The 25,848-nt window shown below is 48.2% G+C and overlaps 8 protein-coding genes across 8 annotated transcripts; 3 read left to right on the top strand and 5 right to left on the bottom strand.

Moving 5' to 3' along the window:
* Nucleotides 1-105: 105 nt before the first annotated feature.
* On the bottom strand, nt 106-1,337 carry FOMMEDRAFT_154732 (uncharacterized protein; the record flags this gene model as incomplete). The annotated part of the gene is made up of 7 exons (XM_007265175.1): nt 106-297; nt 359-496; nt 551-567; nt 611-771; nt 836-954; nt 1,088-1,202; nt 1,264-1,337. 7 exons carry the CDS (start codon nt 1,335-1,337, stop codon nt 106-108), a joined length of 816 nt encoding a protein of 271 aa, XP_007265237.1.
* A 1,938-nt stretch (nt 1,338-3,275) lies between these two features.
* On the bottom strand, nt 3,276-4,427 carry FOMMEDRAFT_82274 (ribonuclease T2; the record flags this gene model as incomplete). The annotated part of the gene is made up of 5 exons (XM_007265174.1): nt 3,276-3,549; nt 3,608-3,747; nt 3,801-3,856; nt 3,919-4,079; nt 4,144-4,427. 5 exons carry the CDS (start codon nt 4,425-4,427, stop codon nt 3,276-3,278), a joined length of 915 nt encoding a protein of 304 aa, XP_007265236.1.
* Nucleotides 4,428-4,831: 404 nt separating this feature from the next.
* FOMMEDRAFT_166988 (uncharacterized protein) lies at nt 4,832-8,335 on the top strand (the record flags this gene model as incomplete). Its single annotated transcript, XM_007265173.1, has 6 exons — nt 4,832-5,412; nt 5,469-5,480; nt 5,533-5,955; nt 6,008-7,229; nt 7,289-7,790; nt 7,844-8,335. The coding sequence occupies exons 1-6, from the start codon at nt 4,947-4,949 to the stop codon at nt 8,333-8,335; spliced, it is 3,117 nt and encodes a 1,038-aa protein (XP_007265235.1). The 5' UTR covers nt 4,832-4,946.
* Nucleotides 8,336-8,467: 132 nt separating this feature from the next.
* FOMMEDRAFT_27563 (uncharacterized protein) lies at nt 8,468-10,259 on the bottom strand (the record flags this gene model as incomplete). The annotated part of the gene is made up of 6 exons (XM_007265172.1): nt 8,468-8,869; nt 8,932-9,006; nt 9,061-9,404; nt 9,463-10,038; nt 10,092-10,120; nt 10,168-10,259. The coding sequence occupies 6 exons, from the start codon at nt 10,257-10,259 to the stop codon at nt 8,468-8,470; spliced, it is 1,518 nt and encodes a 505-aa protein (XP_007265234.1).
* Nucleotides 10,260-10,461: 202 nt separating this feature from the next.
* FOMMEDRAFT_105727 (uncharacterized protein) lies at nt 10,462-12,554 on the top strand (the record flags this gene model as incomplete). The annotated part of the gene is made up of 4 exons (XM_007265171.1): nt 10,462-10,820; nt 10,880-12,039; nt 12,101-12,248; nt 12,319-12,554. The coding sequence occupies exons 2-4, from the start codon at nt 11,197-11,199 to the stop codon at nt 12,552-12,554; spliced, it is 1,227 nt and encodes a 408-aa protein (XP_007265233.1). The 5' UTR covers nt 10,462-10,820; nt 10,880-11,196.
* A 3,213-nt stretch (nt 12,555-15,767) lies between these two features.
* FOMMEDRAFT_105726 (uncharacterized protein) lies at nt 15,768-16,596 on the bottom strand (the record flags this gene model as incomplete). Its single annotated transcript, XM_007265170.1, has 3 exons — nt 16,385-16,596; nt 15,933-16,330; nt 15,768-15,874 (listed from the first exon to the last, which is right to left on the bottom strand). Exons 1-3 carry the CDS (start codon nt 16,525-16,527, stop codon nt 15,768-15,770), a joined length of 648 nt encoding a protein of 215 aa, XP_007265232.1. The 5' UTR covers nt 16,528-16,596.
* Nucleotides 16,597-16,747: 151 nt separating this feature from the next.
* On the top strand, nt 16,748-20,846 carry FOMMEDRAFT_145882 (uncharacterized protein; the record flags this gene model as incomplete). The annotated part of the gene is made up of 12 exons (XM_007265169.1): nt 16,748-16,841; nt 16,885-17,064; nt 17,121-17,263; nt 17,322-17,397; nt 17,451-17,589; nt 17,643-17,827; nt 17,881-18,017; nt 18,074-18,475; nt 18,531-19,016; nt 19,075-19,224; nt 19,282-19,366; nt 19,428-20,846. The coding sequence occupies 12 exons, from the start codon at nt 16,748-16,750 to the stop codon at nt 20,663-20,665; spliced, it is 3,315 nt and encodes a 1,104-aa protein (XP_007265231.1). The 3' UTR covers nt 20,666-20,846.
* A 685-nt stretch (nt 20,847-21,531) lies between these two features.
* On the bottom strand, nt 21,532-24,413 carry FOMMEDRAFT_133048 (uncharacterized protein; the record flags this gene model as incomplete). The annotated part of the gene is made up of 2 exons (XM_007265168.1): nt 21,532-24,178; nt 24,247-24,413. 2 exons carry the CDS (start codon nt 24,411-24,413, stop codon nt 21,532-21,534), a joined length of 2,814 nt encoding a protein of 937 aa, XP_007265230.1.
* Between the last annotated feature and the right edge of the window lie 1,435 nt (nt 24,414-25,848).

The raw sequence follows: 25,848 nt of genomic DNA, 5'->3' as shown, positions 1-25,848 counted from the left end.
TAGGGTATCGGACCGCACTTCTTGTTTCACCGTTGTGACTTTGTAAATACTGTACTACCACTGTCTGTGCCCACTTTCAGCGGAAGTTTAGTAAATACGCAATGCTCAGGGATCCACTCGTACGTCCCATTGCAAAGTAGGTGTGCGTTCAAGGTAATGAATTCCCTGTTCGGAACACATTAACGCAATTGTCGAATCAACGGGTTTGAAGCGCCCGTACTGCTCGGTTCCAATTACGTGTGAGAAATGCCACATTTCGTTTAGGATGTTGTCCTGTTTGAGGAAATGACACCAGCCCTAAATAAAAGCAATCTGAAATAGATGTCTGACCTGTATTATTTAAATGAAGGACCTACACGGCGAGCATGTTGTACGTTAGAAACATATGAAATGCGCAGACAACTGCATCGAAGAAGTTGATTACATCCTCGTGCTCTTTGTAGTTTGCGTAGCAGGCGATACCGAAGGTAGATGTGGATGTTGCATGTTTTGAAAACTGCAGAATTACTCTTTAGACTATATAAGAGAATAAATAGTGCGGAAACTATACCTCGTGAGCAATGCTTGCTTTAGATACGTTTGATAATCAAGGAACAATGATTGCACGCACTATAATCAAGTAGGTCAAATCGACCAAAGTCAACAATAAATGTATCCACTCCAGGTCCGTGGTACGGAGGGACTACAGTACTGTCCGGTAGACTATTAGTGGTGTTAGGCGATGGTGCTGGGTTAAACTGTCTTGATAAATCACAGTATTGCGTGAAGCTCCTACAAGTTACTCAATAAAATAGCGAGTAATATATTTCAGAGCCGGTAAGATATGTGCACGTACCCGTCACAAAAGTCGGGCCAAAGTCCGTGGATTGTCCAGCTATTTTTTTGGAAGAAGTTGACCTTCTTTCTCAAAATCTGCGTATGTATCCCAGAATTGAGTTTGTAAAACCAAACCGTCTGGAGTCGGGGAGCAGCAGATATTTTTGACTTCGGTTGTAATCTCACAAGAGTAGAATGTTGGTCCCGAGACACAAGAGAGGAGGTTTAGAATTGTGTTAGGGACTGAGAAGTGGACGCTCTCGCTGCGGACACACTCAGGAGAAGGGTCGGAAGGCGAATCATGACGGTCTTCATCACCAATGGCTAGTTCGTCCTGAAGAGAGTCCCGTGAGAACCATTTATAGTCTCGAGCAAAAGTAACAGGCCTTTATTTAAAATCTATATCCGATGAAAAGTGCTTCGGGACAGGGACATTGTAGGCCCGACCGCATGGACCGTCGAGTTATCTTCAGCGTGGGTGTCAGACTTAGTCGTCCTGCGAGAAAAGGACGCATGTGCATTGCCGGGGATGAGGACTTTGAAATATTATTTCATTTTGTGCGCACATATTCTACGACGGGCGCCGACGAATCGAACAATTCGAATAACGCGAAATTCAAATAAATAAGCAGGTTCCGGAAAATACGTTACGCACAATAGTGATATACCTTGAATATTAACACTGGTTATCACAATCGACTCCACAAATCACCGAAAATATGCTTACCAGCAAAAGTCATCTCCAAATGCTATCGCGCACTTCCGGAGCTTTAGAGAAGATCAGCCACAGGACCAAACAACGAACTTATCCTGTCACCTACGCGTGTCCAGAAGCTTCTCAAGCATTCCCAAAGTTGGCTCAACAAGTGGCGGAACGGACCCAACGCAAAGTCAACTTCTTCAGGACAGGGAACATGCCATGACATCTTACTGTAAGGTAAGTAGGATACTCGATAAAAGCTTCCCGCTCCATGAATAACCCGGCTTGGAAAACGCCTTATCACGAACTAGACAGAACAGGTCGAGAAGGTCATTCTTGTACTTCAGGACCTAAACGAGTCATCTCCTCAAAATGGGTACATTCAATGTTAATGGTGGTTTGGCAAGTAACCATTGTGCCGCTCTTCCATCGCTACGATAGCGTTCTGATGTTAAAAAAGGGTATTTCTCGGTCAGAAGCTTGCAACTCACTTGTGCATCGCACCCTGAAGGATAACCAAGTCTAAATGAACATTTGTCTTGGAATTGAAAAGTTTACAGATAAGGGGAAAACACAAACTCTAATGTAGAGCTGCATCCGACGGAATTGGGTTACTCGTCGAAGTAGTCTGCAATGAACTTGCCCCATGCTCGATCTCAACGCAGATATTGTGCATGCAGAACGTACCAACTTCGCAAGTGTCTTCTCCGGGTTAGCGTTTGCCATACATTCCACAAGTTGATGTACCGTGCGAACGGTGTTCGAGCGGACATTCGCGCTTTGCATAGTCGAATACTATGTTAAGTACAAGGTCCGTTCCGTTAGGCGTAGAACTGTCCCTATTCGGTCTTTCATTCGGTTCCACGTCGGAGCCGTTGTCAGCAGCAGCACGGGCTTTGGAGCCTGCTTCCAGTAGCAAACCAATCACTATCGTCCACACCTGGTGTGTTGTGGACAGAACCGATGTTAGAGGCAGAGGCAGACAAATAAGGTGAACAGTCTGGATTAAGTGCAGAAACCTCCTCATACAACAGTGCAATGGGCTAGTCGTATGATTCTTGCTTCAGACTTAGTAGATTCATGCTAATCACATGATGCAAGAGGTCCTCTATATATAGAGGTGAATCCAGTCTCGAGCATTAACCAATCCACCACTTGTAAACTTACTCTCTTCATTGTTGCCTTCATTGTAAGACTCGGAGTAGTTGTTGCATTACCACCTGTGCCACTACTGTGCTGAGACACCCTTCCATTAGCAAGATAAGTCACTCACATTGACTTGACTTGAAAATGGAAGACTGTGTGAGTGTTGGGTAGCAGCCAACGTGGTTGTACAGCTGCTCCGAGTTGTCAAAAGACTGTAAGCAAGCCCCCATTAACAGGGATGTGACGAGGCTAGTGGATGAGTAGCTGGCTGACTGGTAGTCGCGGGCAGAACTGGTGGAGATGTTGAGTGCAACAGAGAAGGATATGCCTTGACAGGTGATAGAGCAATCGTTGGTGTATGAATATCAGAAGAGATTGGTCACTGAATGCCGTGCATAGTTTCCAAAAGCAATCCTGGTATATATATATATTATTTTTAACTTGCTCGCGGATTTGCAGGCTATCGGAACATACTTCCTGTTTCATCGTTGCGATTTTGCACAAACTGTACAGTGTACTGCAAGTGTTTGCTCAATGCGCACAACCCATTATAACAGCGAGGTTCTAGTCAATAGCTGATTGTTCAACAGTGGACGTTTTCGTAAATACTTGCTCAGGGATCTACTCGTACGTCCCGTTCCGAAGTAGGTGTGCGTTCAAGATAGCAAATCCCATGTTCGGAGCATGTTGACGTAGTTGTCGAATCAACGGGTTTGAAGCGTCCATACTGCTCTGTGCCAAGTACGTGTGAGAAATGCCACATTTCGTTGAGGATGGTCCCATTTCCACCACAACCGACGAAGGGCGTCGCTCCGGTTTGCGCCTTGATGGCGGCTTGAATCTGTGCAAGTGTATATGTTGTGCTGTTTGAGGGAACAATACCAGCTCTAGATATAATAATCTGGGATTAACGTCTGACTGGAAATGCTTAAGTAGGGGACTTACGCAGTGAGCATGTCGTACGTCGGAAACATATGAAATGCGCGGACTACAGCCTCGAAGAAATTGACGACATCCTCGTGTTGTTTGTAGTTTGCGTAGCAGGCGACGTCGAAAGTAGATGTACACGTTGCATGTTTTGAAAACTGCGGAATTATCTGTCAGATTTTCAGGAGATTCGATATGATCAGAAACATACCTCGTGAGCCCAGAATTCGTTATTTGGCGATCCTTGGCTAACCCAGTATTTGTTCACTAGGGAAATGCAAGTTGAGAAAGCTACGTTTGATAACCAACGGAACAGAGATTGCGCGTACTATAGTCAAGGAGGTCAAATCGACCAAAGTCAGTTATGAATGTATCCACTCCAGGTCCGTGGTACGGAGGGACTACAGTACCGTTCGGCAGACCGTTTGTCGTGTTAGGCGACGGTGCTGGGTCATACTGTCTTGATAAATCACAGTATTGCGTGAAGCTCCTGCGATTTATTCGTAAAATACGTGATTAGTATATTCCGAAGCCGGTAAAATATTTGTACATACCCGTCACAAAAGTCAGGCCAAAGTCCATGAATTGTCCAGCTGTTTTTGGGAAGAAGTTGTCCTTCCTTCTCAAACCCAGTGTACATATCCCAGAACTGAGTTTGTAAAACCAGACCGCCTGGAGTCGGGGAGCAGCAGGTATTTTTAATTTCAGTCGTATTCTCGCAAGAGTAGAACGTCGGTTCCGAGACACAAGAAGAGAGGTTTGGAATAGTATTAGGGACCGAGAAATGGGACGCCCTCGCTACACATACACTGAGCAGAAAAACCGGAAGGACAATCATGAAAGTCTTCATCGCCAATGACTAGCCCGTCCTGAAGAGAGAGCTGGCGAGTCATTCCTTGTCCCGAGCAAAAATAACAGGCCTTTATTCAAGATCTGTACCCAGTGGAAAGTGCTTCGGAACAGGGACATCATCTGCCCGACCGCATGCTACACCGTGTTATCTCCAGCGTTGGTCCTTCCTGCGAGAAAAGGACGCACGTGCATTGCAAGGGAAGAGAAGTTTGAAATATAATTTTGTTTTGAGCGCACGCATTCTACGACGGGCGCCGACGGGTCGAACAATTCGAATAAGGCGAAATTCAAAAATTCAAATAAATTAGAGCAGGCTTTAGGATTTCACGTGATTCACACGACGCGACGTGTAACGTTAAACTTAGTCTCTCTGTCTGTCTGACCGACGATCTAAGACTACAGTCGCTTTGATGCAAGAGGTCCCTTTCTCCTACTTACTCTGCTAGCAAGTTCGGCCATCGGTCATCTGGGCGTTTCGCTCAGAATCCAAATTGCGTAGCTGAGGATGGCATCGGCATCTTCGAGTCTGGGTTCCGATTCTCGGATTAAAGCAGCAGAGCAGGGCTCGGCGTTGGCACCGCCGTCAGACAGACCACGGCAGACGCATATTCACTTTCCTACAGAGGTTGATTCTGTATCCTCCAAGCCGGCTAGCCCATCCGACTTTACCGGTGCAGGACTGCACTCCTTAGAACCTGGCTCTACTCTGTCTGTTCCTGGTTCTCACGATGATGAGTTCTTTGAACGCCGCCGCGTTCGTTCCGCAAATGCATCAGAGGCGACGCGCCCGTACGGTTCGTACTCGCGATCTCAATTTCTGCCTGGTCCAAGTCGTTCGCGTACTGCCGCTAAGAGAGTTGTGAGCTTGTCTTCTCATGGCTCGGACCGTTCGTATAGGAAGGGAACATCTTCTATTGGATCAAGCCCGCTCTCAGGAGATGTACTACTCCCTCCAGCTTTGGGGACACCTGGTATGTCTCATCATTAGGGTTGTTATAGAAAGACACTGACAACGTTTATTCGTTAGATCAAGGCGACGGTACGCTTTCACTTATTCCGTCAATAATGCCCAATATTAACTTGTGAATCAGATCCGAATATTCTAGCTGACCTTCGCAAAGCTCTACAATACAAACCACGTGTAGAACAACAACTTAAGGAAGCAAAGTCATTGACAGAATTTCCATCATCCTTGCAGCCGTCTACCTCCAATGCATCCCCTATGTCCAGTTCCCCGTCGTCTCGTCCTGCCTGGGCGACTTTTCCCCGCTCGGAGCCGAATACGCCAGTCAAGCCAGAGTTTGTTGACTTCAGCCCATCCGTGGGCAAGGCGTCTCTGCATCCTGTTCCAACTTCGGCAGATGACGGTGCTACATTGGACTGGTCCGGCTCAACAGATGACGAGAAGCATGAGAGGAAATGGACAATGTCATTATCACGCAAGTCCTCCAAGGATAAGCATCCGACTCTGTCACGCAAAGCACTGGTAGAGAGGCAAGATTCGCAATATTCTGGTTAGTGAAAAGGTTCAATGGATTCTGGGATGTCTTACTGACCCGTGCGCAGACAAATTGACGAGAATCAGACAGAAAGCAAATGAACTCACAATACGTAAAGCCGAAATAACCAAAGATCAGCTGCAACGGCGTTACACCGCCCTTAATGCTTCCTTCACTTCCGCAAAGAGCCGTTTGAATTTGGTCAGTGTCGCGCGTTGGTTTGACAAGCAAGAAAACGTACTCAAGGCGTTGATTGTGGAGAACGAGCCTATGCCTTGGTTGCGCCATTTGCTTCACGGACGTGGCACTAATCAGGGTCAACGTCGACTGCCTTCTCCTTGGAATGTTTCTGCTATGATCGTGGACGAGTATATGCGGTCTGCCTCTGACGCGGAGTTCGTATTAACAACCGAAGTCGCTGATGATAACGCCTCCGAAGCGGGATCATCTGCATCTGCGGCGATCATGCGTCGACCCGCCTCCGGTCGTGCATCATTCCGGTCGTTTGACGGTGGTTCTGGACGTAAATCTGATGAGTTGCTATCGTTTGAGCCATTGTCGCATTCTCGTCGAGACTCTGTCGGAGCGGACTCGCGTGCGAGTGTTGATACGCAGCTGAAGCGATGGCGGCAATCACTACTGCACCGAGCTGATAATGAGGTTTCGTCTGAAGGATCCGTGAGGAGTAGGAGAAGGACTGGTTCCTTAGAGCAGGGCAATGGTCAGACGGGTCAGAATTCGTCGGCTAACTCACGTAGTCCCTTGCACTCCCTTGGTATTAAGAGGCGTTCAAATACCATGCAAGTGAATAGCGATGAAGGGCAGTCTTCCGCAGCAGACTCGATGATTGACAGGTCGAAGGAAAGCACGCTATCCAAAGACGTACCGAAGAAACCCGGCCGGGAATCCAGGCGCAGCCGGTTTCCTCTATCTTTGGACCTTAGATCTGCGCAACCTTCCTTCATCGAATCGAAACAGCGTCCGGGAACGCTCTCAATTGACGAGCTACGTACGGATGTATCGACGCCGAACAAAAGCCAAAGCTTACCTGTTGGAAAGGAGGGAAGAGCTACACCTTCGGTCGATCCATTCGATGGTCGTCCAACTCCAAACAATCAGTTGGCTTCTCCCATCGCCCTTGACTCAGTGCGTAAACCTGATCGAAGAAAGACGCACAGGGTGTCTCTTCCGCCAGCTTTCCAAACGCCTAAGACACGAAGAAGCAGGTCTAATACCAGAACAGAGGCTCAGAATCACGCATTACAAGTTGAATACACGCGGAAGAAAGAGTATGTGTTGCTATACAATACCTTCTAAGTTTCTCAGCTTATCGAAGTCGCTTGAACAGATTACTGGATGCTCTTGTCGCACGTAATCAACGCATGAGGGCTTTACTACAGGTTGCCTCGAGGTCGATTCACGATTATGATGAGACGCAATCCTCGATGGCCCAGAAACTCGGGTTAAACTATCAACCATTACCACCTGAGGTTCTAGAGGCTGTAAAACACGATCCGTCTGCGTCAGTTGGTCATCTTCGCAGTCTGCAAGGGTGGAGAGCTGTTGAAGATATACACCTCCGACGTGAACGGCAGAAGGACGTTTTGCAACGATTTACTTCATCGCTGCAAAATTCCATTGCGCCGTTATCGTTGCCCAAAGACGGTATCTATGAGAGGACGATGGCAAGTCTTTCTGATCTCGTCGAAAGACTGCACAGCCAGCGCAGTACAGTGCTCTCACATGTTAGACAAACGCACGAACTGCTGGCCAGAGTAAAGAAGATGAGGGACGAGTTGAAGCCAGAATTCGATGAGGCAAGCAAGCATACATCTGCAAACTATCCAGAAGTACGTTTCTTCATAATTTAGGTACTTTATCTGTCTGACATATCTTTATGAAGCTCGTTCAATTAGAATCTCTTCTCGATGAAATCGTCAATGAGACGAATAAGCTCTGGAGACTCGCCGAGGCCTCTATATCATTCTTGCTTACTTCTGTTGCCCCGCTGATGAAGACATTTGGACGGCCTGTTTGGGACGAAGTACACGACTTCCTCGTCATTCCTTTATACCGTAACGGCTTCTCGGGTGAAGACCACTGGTACCCAGTCACTTTCCCGCGCCGAAGTCTCGTACATTGGCTTCGCCTCCTTTTCTTCTCAACCAGTGCACCATTACTCCTATACCACGGCGCTCGTTTCTTCGTCGCTCTCCTCACACACGGCTACGTCATTCGAATTCCCGTATTTATACCCACGTTTGTCGTATACGTCGTGTTTTCTGGTCTTATGTGTGCTTTCGCGTCTTTGCTTTTTGGTTTGTTCGTCGTCGTGCTTTGCGAGATGTTTATTGTTCTATGGTGGTTATTATGGTTACTACGTATTGTACGATGATGAATACTGATCTAGACAGTTCTGTGACTAGCGCTAATAGAAGAAGTAATTGAAGACAATGTAATAATTTAGAAGTCAAAACAAAATAGAAATTATGTTTCCAGAAAATGAAAGGAAATTAGGCTCTGCTAATCAAGGATTGTCACCAGCTTGTTCTGGGGGTGGTTGCGGTGTTGCAGCTTGCGGCAAAGATGCAGATGGAGCCTCGGAAGGCGGGAGCGGTGGAGGAGGAAGTGGAGGGACAGTTGTATTAATAAAGTACAATCCGCCCATCGCAGGAGGGGCTGGCTTGGGCGTTGCCTTTGATACTGTTCGCCGCCGCTTGGACGAAGTCTCCTGCATGGTAGATGGATCTTCCGTGCCTGTTGCAGGTGTCATCCGTGCGTCGCTACCAGTGCTGTCCATTTCGAGAGAAGCCTTCGCAAGTTTTGCAGCTTGTGATTGAGCTCTACGCGAACGATTGCGTTTACTGCTCGCGGTCTCTGACGCTGTGCTTGGTTTAATCGACTTCATTGTATAGCCGTTACTACATGCCTATATAGTAGCAAAAAGCGAATCAGGGTACGGTATGAGGTAGAGGAGGGCAAAAGACTTACCGCTTTCAATTGAGACAGCAATTCACCATTCGGTATACGATACTGTAAGTACGTCCTCGGATCAGAAACCTCCGTCTATACCAACGTCATAAGCGTGCATGAATTGAAATCATATATCCTGCAACGCACTTTATCATAGAAAGACTCCCATGCATCCGATCGTTTCGCCTCTTCGTTCACCCAATTTCGAATAGACTCCCAAAGCGCATCTGAAACACCTAGGAAACGTATGACCGAAGGTGTTCCGTCGGCTTTGTTTGAAGCCAGGAACGCCTTAAACTTGGCTTCGTCGTTTAAGAAAGGAACAAAGGTGTAGAATACGATGTCCTTCCGGAACGTCTCTGTATTAGGAATCTCTTGCTCGCATGCAATTATTTCGCGAGGAACGATGAAACGCTCGGTATGGTTTTCGCGAAACTCAAGGACGAGAGCAGATTTCTTTGGCGCTGTGTGTGGAGGTGAGTACTGAGAGGCTTCAGAAAACATATTGAATCACAAAAGAACGGCAAAACAAGACAGTGTAACTCGTACCTTGCGCGAAAGCAGATGTCGGAGTGGCTGGTTGATTTCCCAAAAAGTTAGTCGTCGGGGGCATCAGTACGGGAGCCTGTTGCTGGGCTGCGGCAAGGGACTGGATGAAGAAACCAAGCGTCCTGAGCTGGTCCATGCTTGCTTCTCCTGCGGCAGCTATCTGCAAGAGATTGTGCAAGGTGGGGTTCGTAGCAGCTGCTTCGTTCACTTGAGCAATAAGAGCCGGCGTTACATCTAGCGAAGGCTCGGGCAGAGGCGGGGGTAGATCGGAGGGAACGGATGCAGACGACGAGGCCTGGGTGCTGGGTCCGACGTAAGGGTTGTAGCCCGTCATCGGGTAAGAGTAAGTTGTTGTCTGTTGGTATGTCGGGAAAGTCCCTGTAGTATAGGGTGACGGCTCCGGTAGGTAGTGGACCTCGTATACAGACGTTTCCGGAAAGACATGCGGACCAATCTCTATGTCACATTTCGCGACAAATCGTAGGTTATGAGGAGGTTGCACAACGTCCTTCTGGCCTTTCGCTTTCGATTTTGAGGTAAACTTTGGGAACACAGTCGTGAGCCATGCATTTCTGGCTATATAAGAGTTGTCTATTTGGTATAACCGATGAGTCGATGATTAGACGTACATTGCCGCAGGGAATGGTATATTGCTGAACTGGAATTTGTTCAGCAGGCCACACATGAGAAAGGTTGGACACGCACCTTTCAAGGATATCGTTCAACTCATTTTCGCTATCACCGTCTTCCTCCCAGCCCGGTGCGTCGCCAACGGGTATCTTCGCTGCCATGGACATGAAGGATTAAGTTGCGATCTGCTCAGCTGCCTGGACATAAGAAGCGGGTTGATGACTAATGCATATCCTTTGTTTACAAGAACCATCGTCTGAATTCAACGCGTTTATAGCAGTCCACAATGTCAAGTCGAGTCCGTAAGTAGCATTCACGCGCACAATCAAATATCGTTCAACTCATTTCAATCGTGCACATAGAGAAAGGAAGTCAGAGATTTACGCCTGTTGTGAAGCCTCGGGGTCGGCCTGGCGAGGGCACTTCGAACGCCCCAAGAAAGCCACTGTCTGCTCGAGGATCGACAGTGGAAACTTTCCGGGCACAGTCCTCACAGCCGGCCAGGGAACAATCACAATCTACGCATCTTGCGTCCGTCTCAGTGGCACCCGAACCGTCTACTTCCGAGCAGAGGGATGGCTTTACCTCGGTGCAGAAGCCAACTAGTATACGCTCCACGAGGTCAAACAAACCTCCAAGTTCAAGTAGAGTTGGTGGAACAGGCGATACAACTCGAGCTGTTGAGGCACCTCCAGGAAATGGCGCAATATTCTCCGGTGCTGCTGCCGGTACGTTATTAGGCTATACTGCAACCTCATCTTACTAAATGCATATTCAAACGTATTAGGACGGTCACTAGCTGCTCGCGGCATAAATGCATCACAGGAGACCGCAGATGCTTCCTCCTCTTCGCAAATCGTATCTGGAAGCGAGCCTACACTACATTCACTGCTGCAAAGTATCCAATCAAATGGAGTCATTATCGAACCTGATGGGGCGCCCCATCACCCGCCTCAGTCTGCATCCGGTGACTCACAAAATACTGCAACACCTGTTGTCGACGGGCTTGAGCAGGGGAGCCACAAGGACATAGCCAGTCCGGTGCAGAATGGGACAAATATTGCTGTTGGAGTGGGACAAGACGATCGCGCTGTTGATGAGCGCATGACCAGAAAGCGAAGAGCATCAACAAGGGCCGGAAGAACATCTGAAGTTACTCAAGCAGATGTACAAGAAGATAGCAAAGAACACACCCTTAGGAGGACCAAGCGGGTAAGGAGATCAACACAAAAGCCGAATACTCTCGTTAAGGCGGACGCGATTTCTGAAGAGGAAAGTAGTGAAACCAAAGGACAGGTTCGGCAACGACGAAGTAAAAGGTCATCTTCATCGACACCTGCGAGGGGCAGGCGAGGTCGAAAATCGACCCCTGTTACCTTGTTCGACCCAGATGCCGATCCAGGTGAAGAACTAGATCCTACTGTCGTAACTATGGCGGCTATCTGCGATGACACTGGCCAGGGCAGAGTTAGTAGTAAAGCTGCCTTGATTCAACGCAATCATCAGGCCTGGAAGGCAGCAAACAAGCAGAAGAGGGATAGGATGCGATTGATTATGGAGGCGAAGAAATATGGGAGGAATGAGGACGAGACTAGTGGCCCAGTTGAAACTCCTCAAGCAGAAAAGAAAGGCGCCTCCGATGACGATGGATCACGAGCTGCAACTCCAGTTGAGGCTCCGACTGTAGAAGATGCAAATGGCTTTAACTATAGGGAAGCGCTTCCTGTCAGCCGCTTCAGTGCCCAAGTCAGGATAGGACCTAACGGCGAAACAATCATTGACGAAGAGAGCCTATTCGTAGAAAGGACTGAGAACGCGGATGACGGAACTGACGCTTATCAGCATGTCGAGGAGTCGGACCAGACGAAGTTTACTAACTCGGCGAGTTATGGGCGAAAACTACGTGGATCACGATGGTCTGCGGAAGAGACAGAACTATTTTACGACGTAAGTAGAGTACTCGCACAAACAACGTTCACTTTCAGATTATGAACTATTATCACGACAGGCATTATCGCAGTTCGGCGAAAATTACGAGTTGATCTCCTACGTTATTCCTGGCCGTGACCGAAAGGCATGCAAAGCCAAGTTCAAGGCTGAGGACAAGAAGAATCCGAATCGCATAACGTATTGCTTGAAAAACCGCACACCTTATGGTAAGTTTGGTCTCTCTTCAGATACAAGATTGCGAGTGCTTTGTGGCCTTGAACTTACATCATCCTTAAGATATTGAGACTCTTTCGAGGCTCACTGGAAAGGATTTCTCAGGTCCGACGCCTGAGATCATCGCTCCAGTGAAGCCGAGCATGGTTGATGAGCCACAAGAACTACAACAGCCGCATTCCGAAGCTGAATCATCGACACAAATACCGCGTAAGAAGTCCAAGACTCCTGGTTTACCTGATGATGTAGAAGTTGTTGGCGATATCGAGTCTTTTGACGGAAAGGAATCTGACGATTAACCTATCGTTTGACTTCCAGTCATATTTTATTATTAATATTGACTTCATTTTGCCGTTTGTCATGTATTAGTAGTTTCTGGAGGTTTACGATTCGGTTATGTTCTGAATAAGTATGGTATATTGAATATGGAAGTACATAATACACGATGGACGCGAAAACCTAAATAAATCTATTTTTGCCTCAAGCATTCGTCATATTGTGCTGTTCCGGACATTAAAATAATGAATAATGAATAAGTTAACCCCATAGATGTGGAGGTCTATTTTTCCTGGATCTATGTGGGGCGACTTGCTTGCAAGTGAAGCTGAAAGTCTGTGACGAAGGGTGACTCTACGCGTTGCGTGAGAACTACGCACTCATTTCACGCGTCTGCCACTGCGTTAGACTCGGACTTCATCCTCTCTCCTCTTCCTACAGCCCCGCCGTAACTGATTTCACGTAGCCGCGTAGTCACTGAAGATACACCAATGTCTCGTGCAGAAAGTCCCGACCTTGATGAGGTCCGTACTGGGAACGAATATTCAGGACACTTATTCACGTTATTGGTCAATTTCCCCAGACTCCTTTCTTTGACTCTGTCGACGAGCTCCAGCAACATGTAAGTAGATCATGGATGAAAAATATCGTGCCATCGCACGTCTTCTCATCTGCATATGCTATGTCATGGAGAATGAGCCATGCATGCCTAGCATATGTGCTGCACCGAAGTTATTGACTTCAATCCATGCATATATGTACTCACGAAACTTTCAGGGGATAAACGTTCAGGATATCCTGAAGCTCAAAGTAGGTCCTTGTGACGTTGGCTTTAACTGGTGATTATCAACTGTACCCTGCAGTCAGCATCCTTGAACACTGTTTCTGGCGTCAATATGACACCGAGACGTCAGCTGCTGAAGATCAAAGGCCTCTCTGAAGCGAAGGTTGAAAAAATAAAGGTAGTTTGTCGCGCTTTCTGACATGCTATGCCGGGGTGACTCAACTCTGGTTATATGCACGTAGGAGGCAGTCCATAAAATCATGGTGGGTCAGACTTGAATCATTACCTGCTTAATTCGCCTAACGCTTCGTTTTCTGTAGGGTTCCTCCTTTGCCACAGGATTGGAGGTGGCTGACAAGCGCAAGCGCGTTCTTGTGATCAGTACCGGAAGCAAATCAGTCGATGCGATTCTTGGAGGTACGCAATTAGAGACATCCCGAAGAGACATCCCGAAGAATGTACGGTTAATTCCGTGTTTCTACCTCAGGAGGGATTATGTCTCAATCCATTACCGAAGGTACAGTAAGTCTTGTCAAGGGTCACATTTTATTCATCCCTTCTGTATGTCAGTGTATGGAGAATTCCGAACAGGAAAAACTCAACTCGCGCATACAATGAGTGTTGTCGCCCAGCTCCCAACTGACCTTGGTGGTGCTGCTGGAAAGGTGAGGGCTATCTTTGCGTTCAAAGAACTTAGCCTTACGGTCGGTCGGAATGGAGATCGCATATATCGACACTGAAGGCACTTTTCGTCCGGATCGTATAAGGTCGATTGCGGATCGCTTTGGAGTTGATGGCAGCATGGCTCTCGAGAATATTCTTTACGGTGTGTATTCACGCCGATATCTAGTTCACCGGTCAAAGATTCTCTTAACATCTACGGACACTTCGATTAGCTCGCGCGTTCAATAGCGAGCATCAGGTAGATTCCTTGAATATTCTCACTTACGTTCCAGCTGATTGTATTTAGCTGGAATTGATTAACGAATGCTCGAATCGTTTTGCTGAAGACAAGGACTTCAGGCTACTGGTATTCAATTGTTTTTTATTTGCTATTTGGCATACATTATAAATTAGCTCCGAAGATTGTTGACAGCATCATGGCGCTCTTCCGTACCGACTATTCTGGACGTGGGGAGCTGAGTGAGAGGCAACAGAAGGTATGTCAGTTCTCTTCTTGCTTCAGACCATTACTTCACGTTGTTCCAGCTCGCACAAGTGCTGTCGCGATTGACAAAGCTGTCAGAAGAATACAACGTACGTATAAAGTTTCTAACCAGGGCTCTGGTAAACCTCTGACACGTATTCATACCAATAGATCGCCATTCTCTTAACAAACCAAGTTCAATGTAAGTCTGAAGTACAGCAAGAGCTTCATCTTCCGAGGTTTATGATGCGACACAGCCGATCCTGGTGCAACAATGACCTTCGTGGCTGGTGGAGCACTTAAACCCATCGGTGGGCATATTCTGTCCCATGCATCTGCCACGCGCATGTTCCTACGAAAAGGTCATATCACGTTTTTTACGCCTCAGAATGGTACTGAAATATTATTCTAGGACGAGCTGAAGAACGTGTTGCAAAGCTCGTTGATAGCCCTGATAGACCGGAAAGCGAAGCTTCTTACAAACTTGATGAAGGTGGCTGGTCTGACGTCTAGCCTTCTCCTTGTTCGACTTTGACTCGCTAAAACTCTGCGACTGACTCTTAACTCCGATGCGACTCATGAGACCTGTTGCCTCGGAGTGTCTAATATCCATCTAATACTCTGCCTGCTCGTTTCAGTCTCTTCCTCGCTTGCCCTTCGTATCATTATCTGCTGTCCGATCTCACGGCGCCCGAAAATGCGCAATTGCTATTGTTCTCCTTACCCTAGTCTTATACTGCATCACTTACTCTCTTCTACATCCCTCCTCTGTGTCTGTTGGTATCTGTTTCAACGAACAGCACGATGTCTACAACTAAGTATGTTATCCTTATAGCTTAACAGACATAATTGTATCACTCAGCAATAATTATATAGGATGTCCAAATAGAATTGCTTTCGTTGCATATATCTAAAATGTACTCAATTGAATTCTGGGCCTCATGCATTTCTATCCTGAGTGAAGGTGCGTATGACTTAGCTTTGTTGGTGGAAGGGGGGTAATAGTTACTTAACGCTCCAGCACGTACTCAATAAATTCTGTAATAGTTACCCGCACTAAAGTGATTATGTGCGTAGAATGTGACGTGTATTAGTCTCGCCCGTGACTATAAAAAGCATATTTCCCGGCCGATACTGATTCCAACTAATGACATGATACCTATGCTCGAGGCATCCTCTTCGTAGGTGCTTTGGCTCGTTTCTTAAGTAGTGTGACGAACATGAAAGCAGTTAATGCTGATAATGAATACCTGAAGGAGAATATAACGTTCTATAAGTGTCTAATTGTCGGCTTACGAACAGAACTCACCATGTAAAGACATAAGCCGCATGAGAGTTCCTAACTTCTACGGTCGGCGCACGGCCTACCGGAACACCTCGTGAAATGTTTAGCTGTGCGTCACCAGTGTGCCCTTCTGAGAGTGCAAACTTCAAATTAATAAGGATACTCGATCTCATGCAATAGCGTACCAAATATAGCTTCTATGAAGACAGGTTGAACACCTGCGGCTTCGCCCCCAGCATAGTCTGCAAGTGCATTCACATCGACCCAATACCATTCCCCCTTTTCAGGATGATTGTCTGGAGTGAATCTGTTTCGCTTCTGGGACGTTCGCAGCATCCCATTGATCTCCACTTCTTCATTATTATTCTGTGAGGATTTCCAGTGCTCCGGTTTTGCGTATTCATCAGAGACGAACCCTCGGTCGACGAGTATAGTTGAACCATCCGATCGAATAAGTGGAGTTATTACGTTGACTCCTTTCGTCCCGTCTCGCACTCTTGGACCGATGAGGATTGTGTGTGCATGGTCCAATCGTCCCTTTACGCGTACTTTACGGAATGCAAAATCGTCGAGCACGTCGAGGCTAATGCACGTCAGCAGGAGATTCACAACAAGAAATAATAAGTAATAAACACACTTGACATAGTCCGGAAGGTCCATCGGCGCACGCTGGAGTTTCTCTTCCAGTTCGTCGATAAGATTAACTTTCCACTTCAGTCGTTGAATTTGCCATGTCCCAAGTGCGAATGTAAGTATAGGCATGACGCCTAAAAGTATCATCGTCGGCGTCAATCTGGACGTTTGTTTCGCCCTGTATTGTTGCTGCTGCTGTTCATGTGCGATATTCCGTAGACAATTTCCACGAGAGAAAAGTCTTCGAGAGTGTAGTATATTTCGTGGTGCATTTGAGCGCAATGAAGTTGTCCTCGCTGAGCGGGAGAATAATGAGAGGAAAGAAGCCATAATTTTCAATTTATTTCGACGAAGTGACTACTGGATCATGCGATACGATCGACGTTCGGCAGGGCCACCACTCACACCACTCGCGTCACCTGCTGCGCGCCGTTTCTTTACCTTACCCAATCTCACACCATGTACGTACGGAGGACTTCAATGCTCATGTTATTGCTCTAATAGTCTACTGCTCAAGGTACTCCAACCAGCGAAGGGGAGGTGGTGGTTACGACATCGACGGCGATGACGTCCACTATCCCACCCGTCCCGTTGACAAGGACAAGGCAGACCACGAACTCGTCATAAACATCAAGAAAGCTACAAGTCCGGAAGAGTCTGCTCCTAAACAGAAGCATGTTCGAAGTATGTCCTCAGTTATGTGTCCTGTATTCGTATTCTGTCTGACAGAGTTATTCCAGAATGCATTGTCTACACATGGGACTATCACAGTTCTATGGCCTTCTGGACAGGACTTCGAGTCCAACCGATCTTATCAGACGAAGTACAAACGTTCAAGGCGTTGATTACTGTGCACAAAGTACTCCAGGAGGGGCATCCAGTTGTGCGTTGGCATGTTTAGCCGCTGGTTCGCTAATTGTCTGATGATGCTTTCCATTTAGACAATTAAAGAAGCGCATGGTCAGACCGGCTGGCTCGAGACTTGCGCACGAAGTGTAGGAGCTGATGGAATGCGAGGTAAGCAAACGTTGCATATGTTTCTGGGGAGACATGCTCAAACCATTCGTCAGGTTATGGGGCACTAATTCGGACATACGTTGCGTTCCTTTTGTCCAAGCTGAGGTTCCATCGCGTGAGACCAGAGTTCAATGGTCTCTTTGAATACGAAGAATATGTCACGCTCAAAGGGATTGACGATCCAAATGAAGGGTAAGTTGTTCAAGGCCGTTTGGACGTGGTCTTAGCTTACTCGTAACTACAAGTTATGAGACTATCTCCGATCTTATGGGCCTGCAAGATCAGATTGACTCCTTCCAACGCATGGTATTTGCCCATTTCCGCAATTCTGCCAACAACGAATGCCGCATTTCGGCATTGGTACCCCTTGTCAAGGAGAGTTGGGGGATATACCGATTCATTACTAGCATGCTACGTGCGATGCACCGACGTAAGCAGTTTTGTCCAATGCCAAGAGAAAGTATGTTCTTATTGGTTCTATAGGGGCGGATGATGTCGATGCTTTGGAGCCATTACGCGCCCGTTATGCCGCACAACACCACAATCTACGCAAGTTCTACTACGAATGTTCCAATCTAAAATACTTGACTGGCCTAATTAATGTTCCGAAGCTCGGTCAGGCAAGTGAAATAAGGATGAAACATCACTAGCTATTTTGCTAACTTCCGACTTTTAGGAACCACCGAATCTCATGGACAACGGCAACGCGCCAGATTTACCCGCTCGGCCTACAACGACCGCAGTTAAGACACCGCCTCCCGCCACCCCTGCACCTGACGTCAATGAGCAGGCCCGTATACTGAAGCAATACGAAGAACAGCAGGCTGCTCTTCAAGCGCAACGAGACGCTGATGATCGTGCTCGTCAGGAGCGGGAGCTCGCTCAGCAGAGAGAATTCGAGGCTCGCCAGCGAGAACAGGTGGAACGCGAAAGACTCGCCCAAGAACAACTCATGCAGCAACAATTGGCTCAGTACAGCAATCAGGCTGCACAACGGGTCAATGAACTTGAGCGCGAACTACTTGGCATGCGTGGACAGTATGAAAGGGATCAGTTGCTTCTTGAACAATATGATCGGGTAAGGTCCTTACTTACTTACAATTGATGTATCACACCCTAACCACCGTTTATAGAGAGTAAAAGCACTAGAAGGCGAGATGAGCTCTATGAGCATGAACGTCGGGTCTCAGATGGCCTCAAAGGACGAGCTAATCAAGCAGCTCCAAGATCAAGTCACGCTTTGGCGTAACAAGTATGAGGCACTTGCTAAGTTGTACAGCCAACTTCGCACGGAGCACCTGGACATGCTTTCCAAGTTCAAACAGCTGCAGCTCAAGGCCAACTCGGCTCAGGAGGCTGTCGATAAGATGGAGCGTATGGAGCGCGACATTAAAGCGAAAAATCTTGAATTAGCGGATATGATTCGTGAGAGAGACCGTGCACGTTTTGATCTAGATCGTCAAAAAGCCAGCCATAAAGACGAGCTTGACCGCCTGAAACGCGAGATCAACTTTGCAAACGAACGTGCAGAGGATGCGACGAGATCACGAAGCTCTGAGGTGTCGAGTGTGCTTAGTAAATACAACAGGCAACTGACCGAGCTTGAAGATTCTCTGAGGGTGAGATACCTTCGCATCTTTCATCTCCTGTTCCTTGTTCTCACTTCTTGCTTCGCAGGCTAAGCAAATTCAGATCGATGACCTCCTGAAGAAGATTGATGACTCCAGCCTGGAGGCCGACCGTATCCGTGAGGAAAAGGACCAGGAGATCGCCATTCTCCAAGAAGGCATGGACGCCACTATTCAACAACTCCATGAAGCGCAGCAGGTTCGTTGTTACTATTCTTGTTGAAGATGTATCACCATCTAACTGGCTATGCGCTAGACTCAGGGCATCGTTGATCAAACCACAAATGCACAGATTGATACTCTGATCCTAGACAACAGGAAGAAGCTTAACCAGATAATCGGTACGTTTCAGCAACTGAGCTACGATCGGACTTGCCCGTTGACCGCGTGCGTGTCGTACAGATTCCATATTGCAGGCGTGCGTACAGAAGATTGACGACGCGATTTATGAGTTGGAATCCCCGGCCCAAGCGGGCAACCTTAATTCGACTCCAGAGTATACGCTATCCATGATTGAGAAGGCTGTGAATAATGCGACTGATTTTGCCACTGTTTACAACCTCTATATCGGGGGCGAGGTTGGCGGGGATCATGTGGAAGTCATCAAGACTGCGAATGAGTTTGCTCAGTCCTTGTCTGACGTACTGATCAATACGAAGGGCGTTACTCGTCTGGCTAACGATGACGATGCTTCCGACAAAATTGTGAACGTGGCCAAGACTGCTGGCGATGTCGGACTACGGTTCTTCCTTAACCTGCAGTCATACAAAATGGAATTAGTGCCCAAGGGTCAGAAACACGATATTGCAACTCGCAATAATGTCGAGACAAGGGGTGCATTAGCCAAGCTATCAGAACTAATCGATAATCTCATTCCAAAAGGTACCAAAGGCGGAGCACTTGCTAAGGCGAACGGTGATATCGGCGACCTCGTCGAGAGGGAAATGTTGGGTGCTGCTCAAGCAATTGAAGCCGCTACAGCGCGCCTGCAAGAACTTATGGCCCGACCACGGGACTCTTCACGTTTCAGCGTTGTTGACTTGCAAGTACACGACTCGATTCTATCGGCTGCAATGGCGATTACAAACGCTATCGCGAGGCTCATACAGGCTGCGACGGAGTCACAGCAGGAAATCGTTGCTCAAGGAAGAGGGTCTAGTACAAAGCAGCAGTTCTACAAACGGAACAACCGATGGACGGAGGGTCTCATCTCCGCCGCAAAGGCCGTCGCTTTCGCTACAAACCTACTCATCGAGAGCGCAGACGGTGTACTCTCCGGTACTCACTCTCTCGAGCAACTCATCGTCGCATCAAACGAAGTAGCCGCCGCGACTGCCCAACTCGTCGCCGCCTCTCGCGTGAAAGCCTCTCTGATGTCCAAGACGCAAGAACGTCTCGAGTTGGCTGCGAAGGCAGTGACAGAGGCCTGCAAGGCACTCGTGCGGCAAGTCAAGGCCGTATCTACAAAGCAAGCCGAGGAAGACATTCCAGACTTCAAGAACATGGCTGTTCTAGAGTTCAAGCGCCGGGAGATGGAACAGCAGGTCGAGATTCTCAAGTTGGAGAAGGAACTTGGTGCCGCTCGGCATCGTTTGGGTGCTATGAGAAGGGCTGGGTATCACACGGACGAGACCGATTGAGAAGCAGGAACTTAAGGAACAAGGGGATAATTGGAAGTGTGGGGAGGGAAAAGAACTCTTCTTACGAATCACATATTTCATACTCTTTAATCTTGGCTCTGTTTTTTTCTTCATCTTCCTTCCTTCCTTTCGTCATGTAACGTACAAGTCTAAAACGGAGTATCTTCTCATCAATTTATCCTTTTCCTTACGTTTAAGTTCGTCCCAGTGAAAGTTTTACATCACATCGAGAGAAAAGAATCGAAGCAAGGTATAAGGTATGTGTGTATGTAAGTTGTAACTTGTGGAAAAACCCCCTCTGGTCAGTCACATTTCAAACAGCCGTAAGCGTAAGCGATAGGTAAAGAAAAGAATCCTCGTTGCAGCCATTAATGCATTGAGATATGTGTCCCTGAGCCAAAATGGGACACATGTCGAGATGCTTGTTGTACAAATATATGAAAAAAAGGGGAAGAGTAAGTATATGTCTAGCGACTGACGAAGAAGAAAAGGGAAGCTCTCTCTCAAGAAACTAGAAGGATGGTAGTGCTGACAGTAGAAAATATGTGGAATATAAGGTGAATGGTTTGAACGAGCGAATAAGCAGTATGGTAGACAGACCTACGTATATATATAAATTACAGGTGGAGTGAAGAGAGTAATGAAAGGGAGTGAAGCGAGAGATGGGGCCAGTCCTACAATTTAAGAATAAACAAAGGATGAACAAAAAAGGAGAAGTGAGCGGGAAGGAAAATCAACTAACGGATGATGGGAAAGGATCAAGATATCCCAGTGGAAAACAAAGTGTCAAAAGAGGACAAAAGAAAAAGAAAAGTCATCCAGATCAGTTTCACAGAGGACGTTTCAGCTTGTGTTACTGTTGTCAGTCAGAGATCATGAGAGACGCGACTGAGGTCTAATGAATCTTTCCCGTGTTCGAGAATAAGGAAGCTGTCCTCGGGTACAGTCGACATGGGAGCTTTGTCCACCCCATTCCCCTGTTCGGCGAATTCATCATCAATGTTGAGGAACGAGGGCTTCCGGAAGATGGACCCGCGGTTCGGGTTGTACGAGGTTATTGTTTCATGAGATGGAAGGCGCTGCAAACCCTGGTGCGGGAATTGATTCTCAAACGATGGTAACCGTTGCAACCGTGTGGGTGTGTTTCTAGGCGGCGGCGGTGACAACGGATTTATCTCCGGCTCCTCGATCTCGAACTGATTGGCTGTGGGAGTGGATATTGCCGCTCCCTTTCGTCGAGGCGGGGGTGGTAACCCAATAGGCGTACAGTAGCCATCTGAAGAAGTATCATGTAGTGACACATCCCGCATTGAAGACAGTGGGTCTGCAGTAGAGGGGCGCACAGCGGACGAGTTCGATATCCGGGAACGACCCGACATTCCGCTAAAATCACGAGTTGGAAGGCGCGACCCTGTGGACGGGCGATCGTTCCGGAGCCGTTCATGTATCGAGCCCGAAGCGTTCGCGAAGTGCCGCGTCGTCGTTGACATCGGCAAAGAACCTGAGTCTCCTCTAGTTAAAACACCATTCTCATCGGTACCCGAAGTAATAGACGTCCCGCTAATGGAGTTAATGCGCGAGCGCATGCTAAACTGGTCTGAAGTCATGATGCTTGACCCTTCCCAATAATCGTCATCTACCTCGCTCTCAAGGCCACGATCTGAGAATTGAGGGGGAGAAGAGGGTTCCTCCATATCAGCCAGAGCCTCCATCTGATACGCAAGTTCCTTCGGTGGCAAGATGTGTTGGTCCAGGTGCTCAACAGCATTGTTAGGAGGGTCGTTGCTAGTACGTGGCGCGTTATATACGTCTTCCGGAGGCGAAGAAGGGCGGGGCGGCTCTTGTACATGTTCGGTTACACCTGGTATATGCGAAGGCGTCGAGTGAGGCGAGAAATGCCCAGAGAATAAACCAAGTCCGATTACGTGCGATTTCTTCTTGTCAATGTGCTGCTGCGCATCCGGTGAATATGTAGCACCTGAGACATCCTGCTTATCACGCTCCTGAGCATGACCTGACTCTCGCTTGTCTCGGTCACGAGAATGAGACGAGAAAATTGAGCGTTTCTTCTGTGTCTGCGGTGTCGTTGGCGTGACCACAAGCGAATTGCCTGCAGTCGAACCCTGCGATGATGAATAGGCCGAACGTCGCTGAGATCCAAAGGGGGAATTGAAACTATCGCCTTTGGCAACCACCGAGGACCCACTCCCAGAAGCTTCGCTCATGGGCGCCGTATTGAAGGAGCTAGCATGTCGAAGTGTCTGAGGAAGGGGCGGAATAGCGAGGGATCCTCCAGGAGCGCGAGTGTTGTGCATCGACCGTTGTTTGCGTAGCGTCCTCATGCCATTCAACACAGATGCTGGATTTTCCTCCAGCATTAAATTTCCAGACGTAATACTTGTTTCAGAATCAACACGTTGCCGTCCACCGCGTCCGTTTCTGTCAAATGTAATCGACGATTGGGAGATGCTTTTTCTCACCGACCGTTGCATAGGGGTTTCACTCCGTGTTCCAAAGGCGCTCGTCAGGGTATGATTCGAGGACATGGAAGATTTCGCCGTGTGTGTTGGCGACGTCGCAGCTCGATGCGGTGGTTGCTCGTGCCTATGCAAGCGCCCGGAATTTGTGCTCCGAATATCACGTTGCGCCCTCGGAAGAGTTGATCTGAGGCCGAGGTCAATGTCACTGAGTGTTGACGCCTGTACGGTTGGTGCAAAGCAGAGGCTCACTGACGAAGCATTGGAAGAGGGTGTAGATGGTGGTAGGTCAAACGTCAGAATGGAGGGATCATCGCTTGGCGAATTCGGCGAGTTCAGGAGCGAAGACGTGCTCACGTTCTTCGGAGAACGGAATGTAAGCGGCGACGGGGTGCGGTCTTGAGGAGTCGGAGGGAGGGTTGCCTTGGGTGGAGGATTTCGCGAAGGAGGAACGGGACGCATTCGCGAGATGGAATGCTGCCGTCCAACGGCGCCCGCCACCGAGCCGACTGAACTACTGGTACCTGAAGTAACCGACGCGTTACGCGACAGGGATGTTGCCGAAGGAAATGACGTTACAATTGAAGGCGAAGGACGCCCAGACGCGTTAGACCCACTAAGCGAGCCAACTGATACGCTCGCTGCTTTCGGTCTTATCGTGGGCGAGAGGCGGGCCGAGGACGTGGGCGAACGATCATTCGCTGGCGCATCTCCGTTTCGCAAATTTGCGACTCGATCTTTGCCAAACCGTTCGTCATCACGAACGGGGCTGTATCCGTTCGCCGATACAGGAGACGCCGTCCGTGACTCTGATCTTGATACTGACGTTTTTCCCATCGCCACAATTTCAGAAGGCGACTTCTGGAGATTTTGTCTCTGACCAGTCATCACTAGTGATGCAGATACTTTGGGCACTGCAGGTATTCCGAGATCCGAATGTCGATGATCTCGCATATGTAGCTCGGTAGATTCCTTCTGACTGTTATTCGCCTCATTGTCCGATGTCAAATCTATTTCCTTGCTCACTCTGCTCTCTCTAAAAATAAAACATATTTAACATAAAATTTCCTTTTTTGACTAAGTGAAGAAAATAGAAGCACATACGCCGATGATTTTCGTCTTTCCAAGCTGTCCCTATGATCAAGGAAATTATTCGACATTCTCCCTGCGAAACCTTTCTGTTCAGGATAGTAAGACGATGCCGAAATTCTGGAAGACCGAAATGGTTGTTCCCTCTTCATATGCGGATCAATGACAGAGGGGTCGGACATGATAGAGATTCTTCGTCCATCCGACGGCGAGTGCCGCACACCTAATCCATCGCCAAACCTCAAGGCGTACGCGCTTTGATCTTGTTGTTCGGCAAACGTGAAGAGTGACGGTTGATACGAAGTGCGATGACGAGAGAACTGGTCAGAGGGCGTCATTGGCTCATGCGCCTCCTCGGACGAGGGATACGTGTACACTGACGGTTCGCCTGGTGATTTGGGATCATACTGATATGACGAAGTCGAACTGGCTGTTACGGGCCTGCTGGAGAGTGGCGTCTGAACAATAGGATCCCGAGAGACTGGCGGGCCTGCTGGAGGTGGGCTTTGGAACGGAAGCGGAGGAGAGTTAGGGCCAGGTGGGATATTGATCGTCGGATGAGACTTCTTTGACTTGAATCCTATGACGGAAGCCAACGTATTGAACTTCTTCGACTGCTTGGTCCCACGCAGTGACTTGTCGTCGTACATTTGTGATGCGCTTGATGTAGTTGTAATTGGAGTGGTGGCGCGAGAGGACTCAAGAGAGCGGTAAGGTGGCACTGTTGACGACTTGGACGCAGACGGTCGTGACCACCATTGCCTAGTGTTCTGAGTCTGAGGCGGGTGGAGGGCGAAAGACATGAGAATTCTTGGGAGGCGACGATCGAGGTAGAGAGGAAACGAGCAAGTTAAGCGTGTCAGAGCCTAGAGATGAGAATCAGGGCGGCGGGGACGTCGTGAGATAGAGAGGGCGAAGCTGTACAACGTGCTATTTGCAACTGCCTTTGGTGATTGCGGGCGGCGTTGCACAACGCGACGAGGACGAAAAACGATCAGACTGAAATTGATATGAGGACAAAAGGAGGAAAAATTGCAAAGAACGGAAGTCAGAGGATGCGTATGGTAACTAAGAGAGCGCGATCAAAACCTACAGGTGCGCGGCTCGCGCGGACGAGTGGACAGGTTGCTCCTTTCGACCGACGGAGGGATATGGACGAAGCGGGGGCGGGTGGCGACGTTGCTCATCGACGAACGTCGATGCTGCCTTGGGATTAACGGACAAGGGTCGCGGTACGGAAGAGAGGACGAGCCAGCAACGAGGGACGGGCTGTCGGTCGGGTAACGTGCCTCCCGCGTAGAGTCAAATTCAAAGTTCACGGCAACTCCTTTCTGATCTCTCTCTTCTAACTGCGCTCAACCCTCCTCCCTGCTTACCTTGGTATCTCACCTTCCGCTTTTCTCTATGTTATTTCTCTGCCCCACTGCAAATTTATCTAGTCGCAAACACCCCATAATTTGTCGAATATTCTTCACAAGCGGTCAAGCAGTCCGGACGCAGTGGGAATGAATAGCCGGAAAGAGCATGATTTCGTGATTCTTTGACTTGCCTTTTCCGACCGACGATTTTCTGTTTCTGTCGGCCCCGCATTTATTTGTTTCTGCCCGCGCCAATCGG

This window comes from Fomitiporia mediterranea (genome assembly GCF_000271605.1).
Source record: "Fomitiporia mediterranea MF3/22 unplaced genomic scaffold FOMMEscaffold_5, whole genome shotgun sequence".
Taxonomy (NCBI): domain Eukaryota; kingdom Fungi; phylum Basidiomycota; class Agaricomycetes; order Hymenochaetales; family Hymenochaetaceae; genus Fomitiporia; species Fomitiporia mediterranea.
The sequence above is the reverse complement of the archived record's forward strand: the minus strand, read 5'-3'. Positions and strand labels throughout refer to the sequence as shown.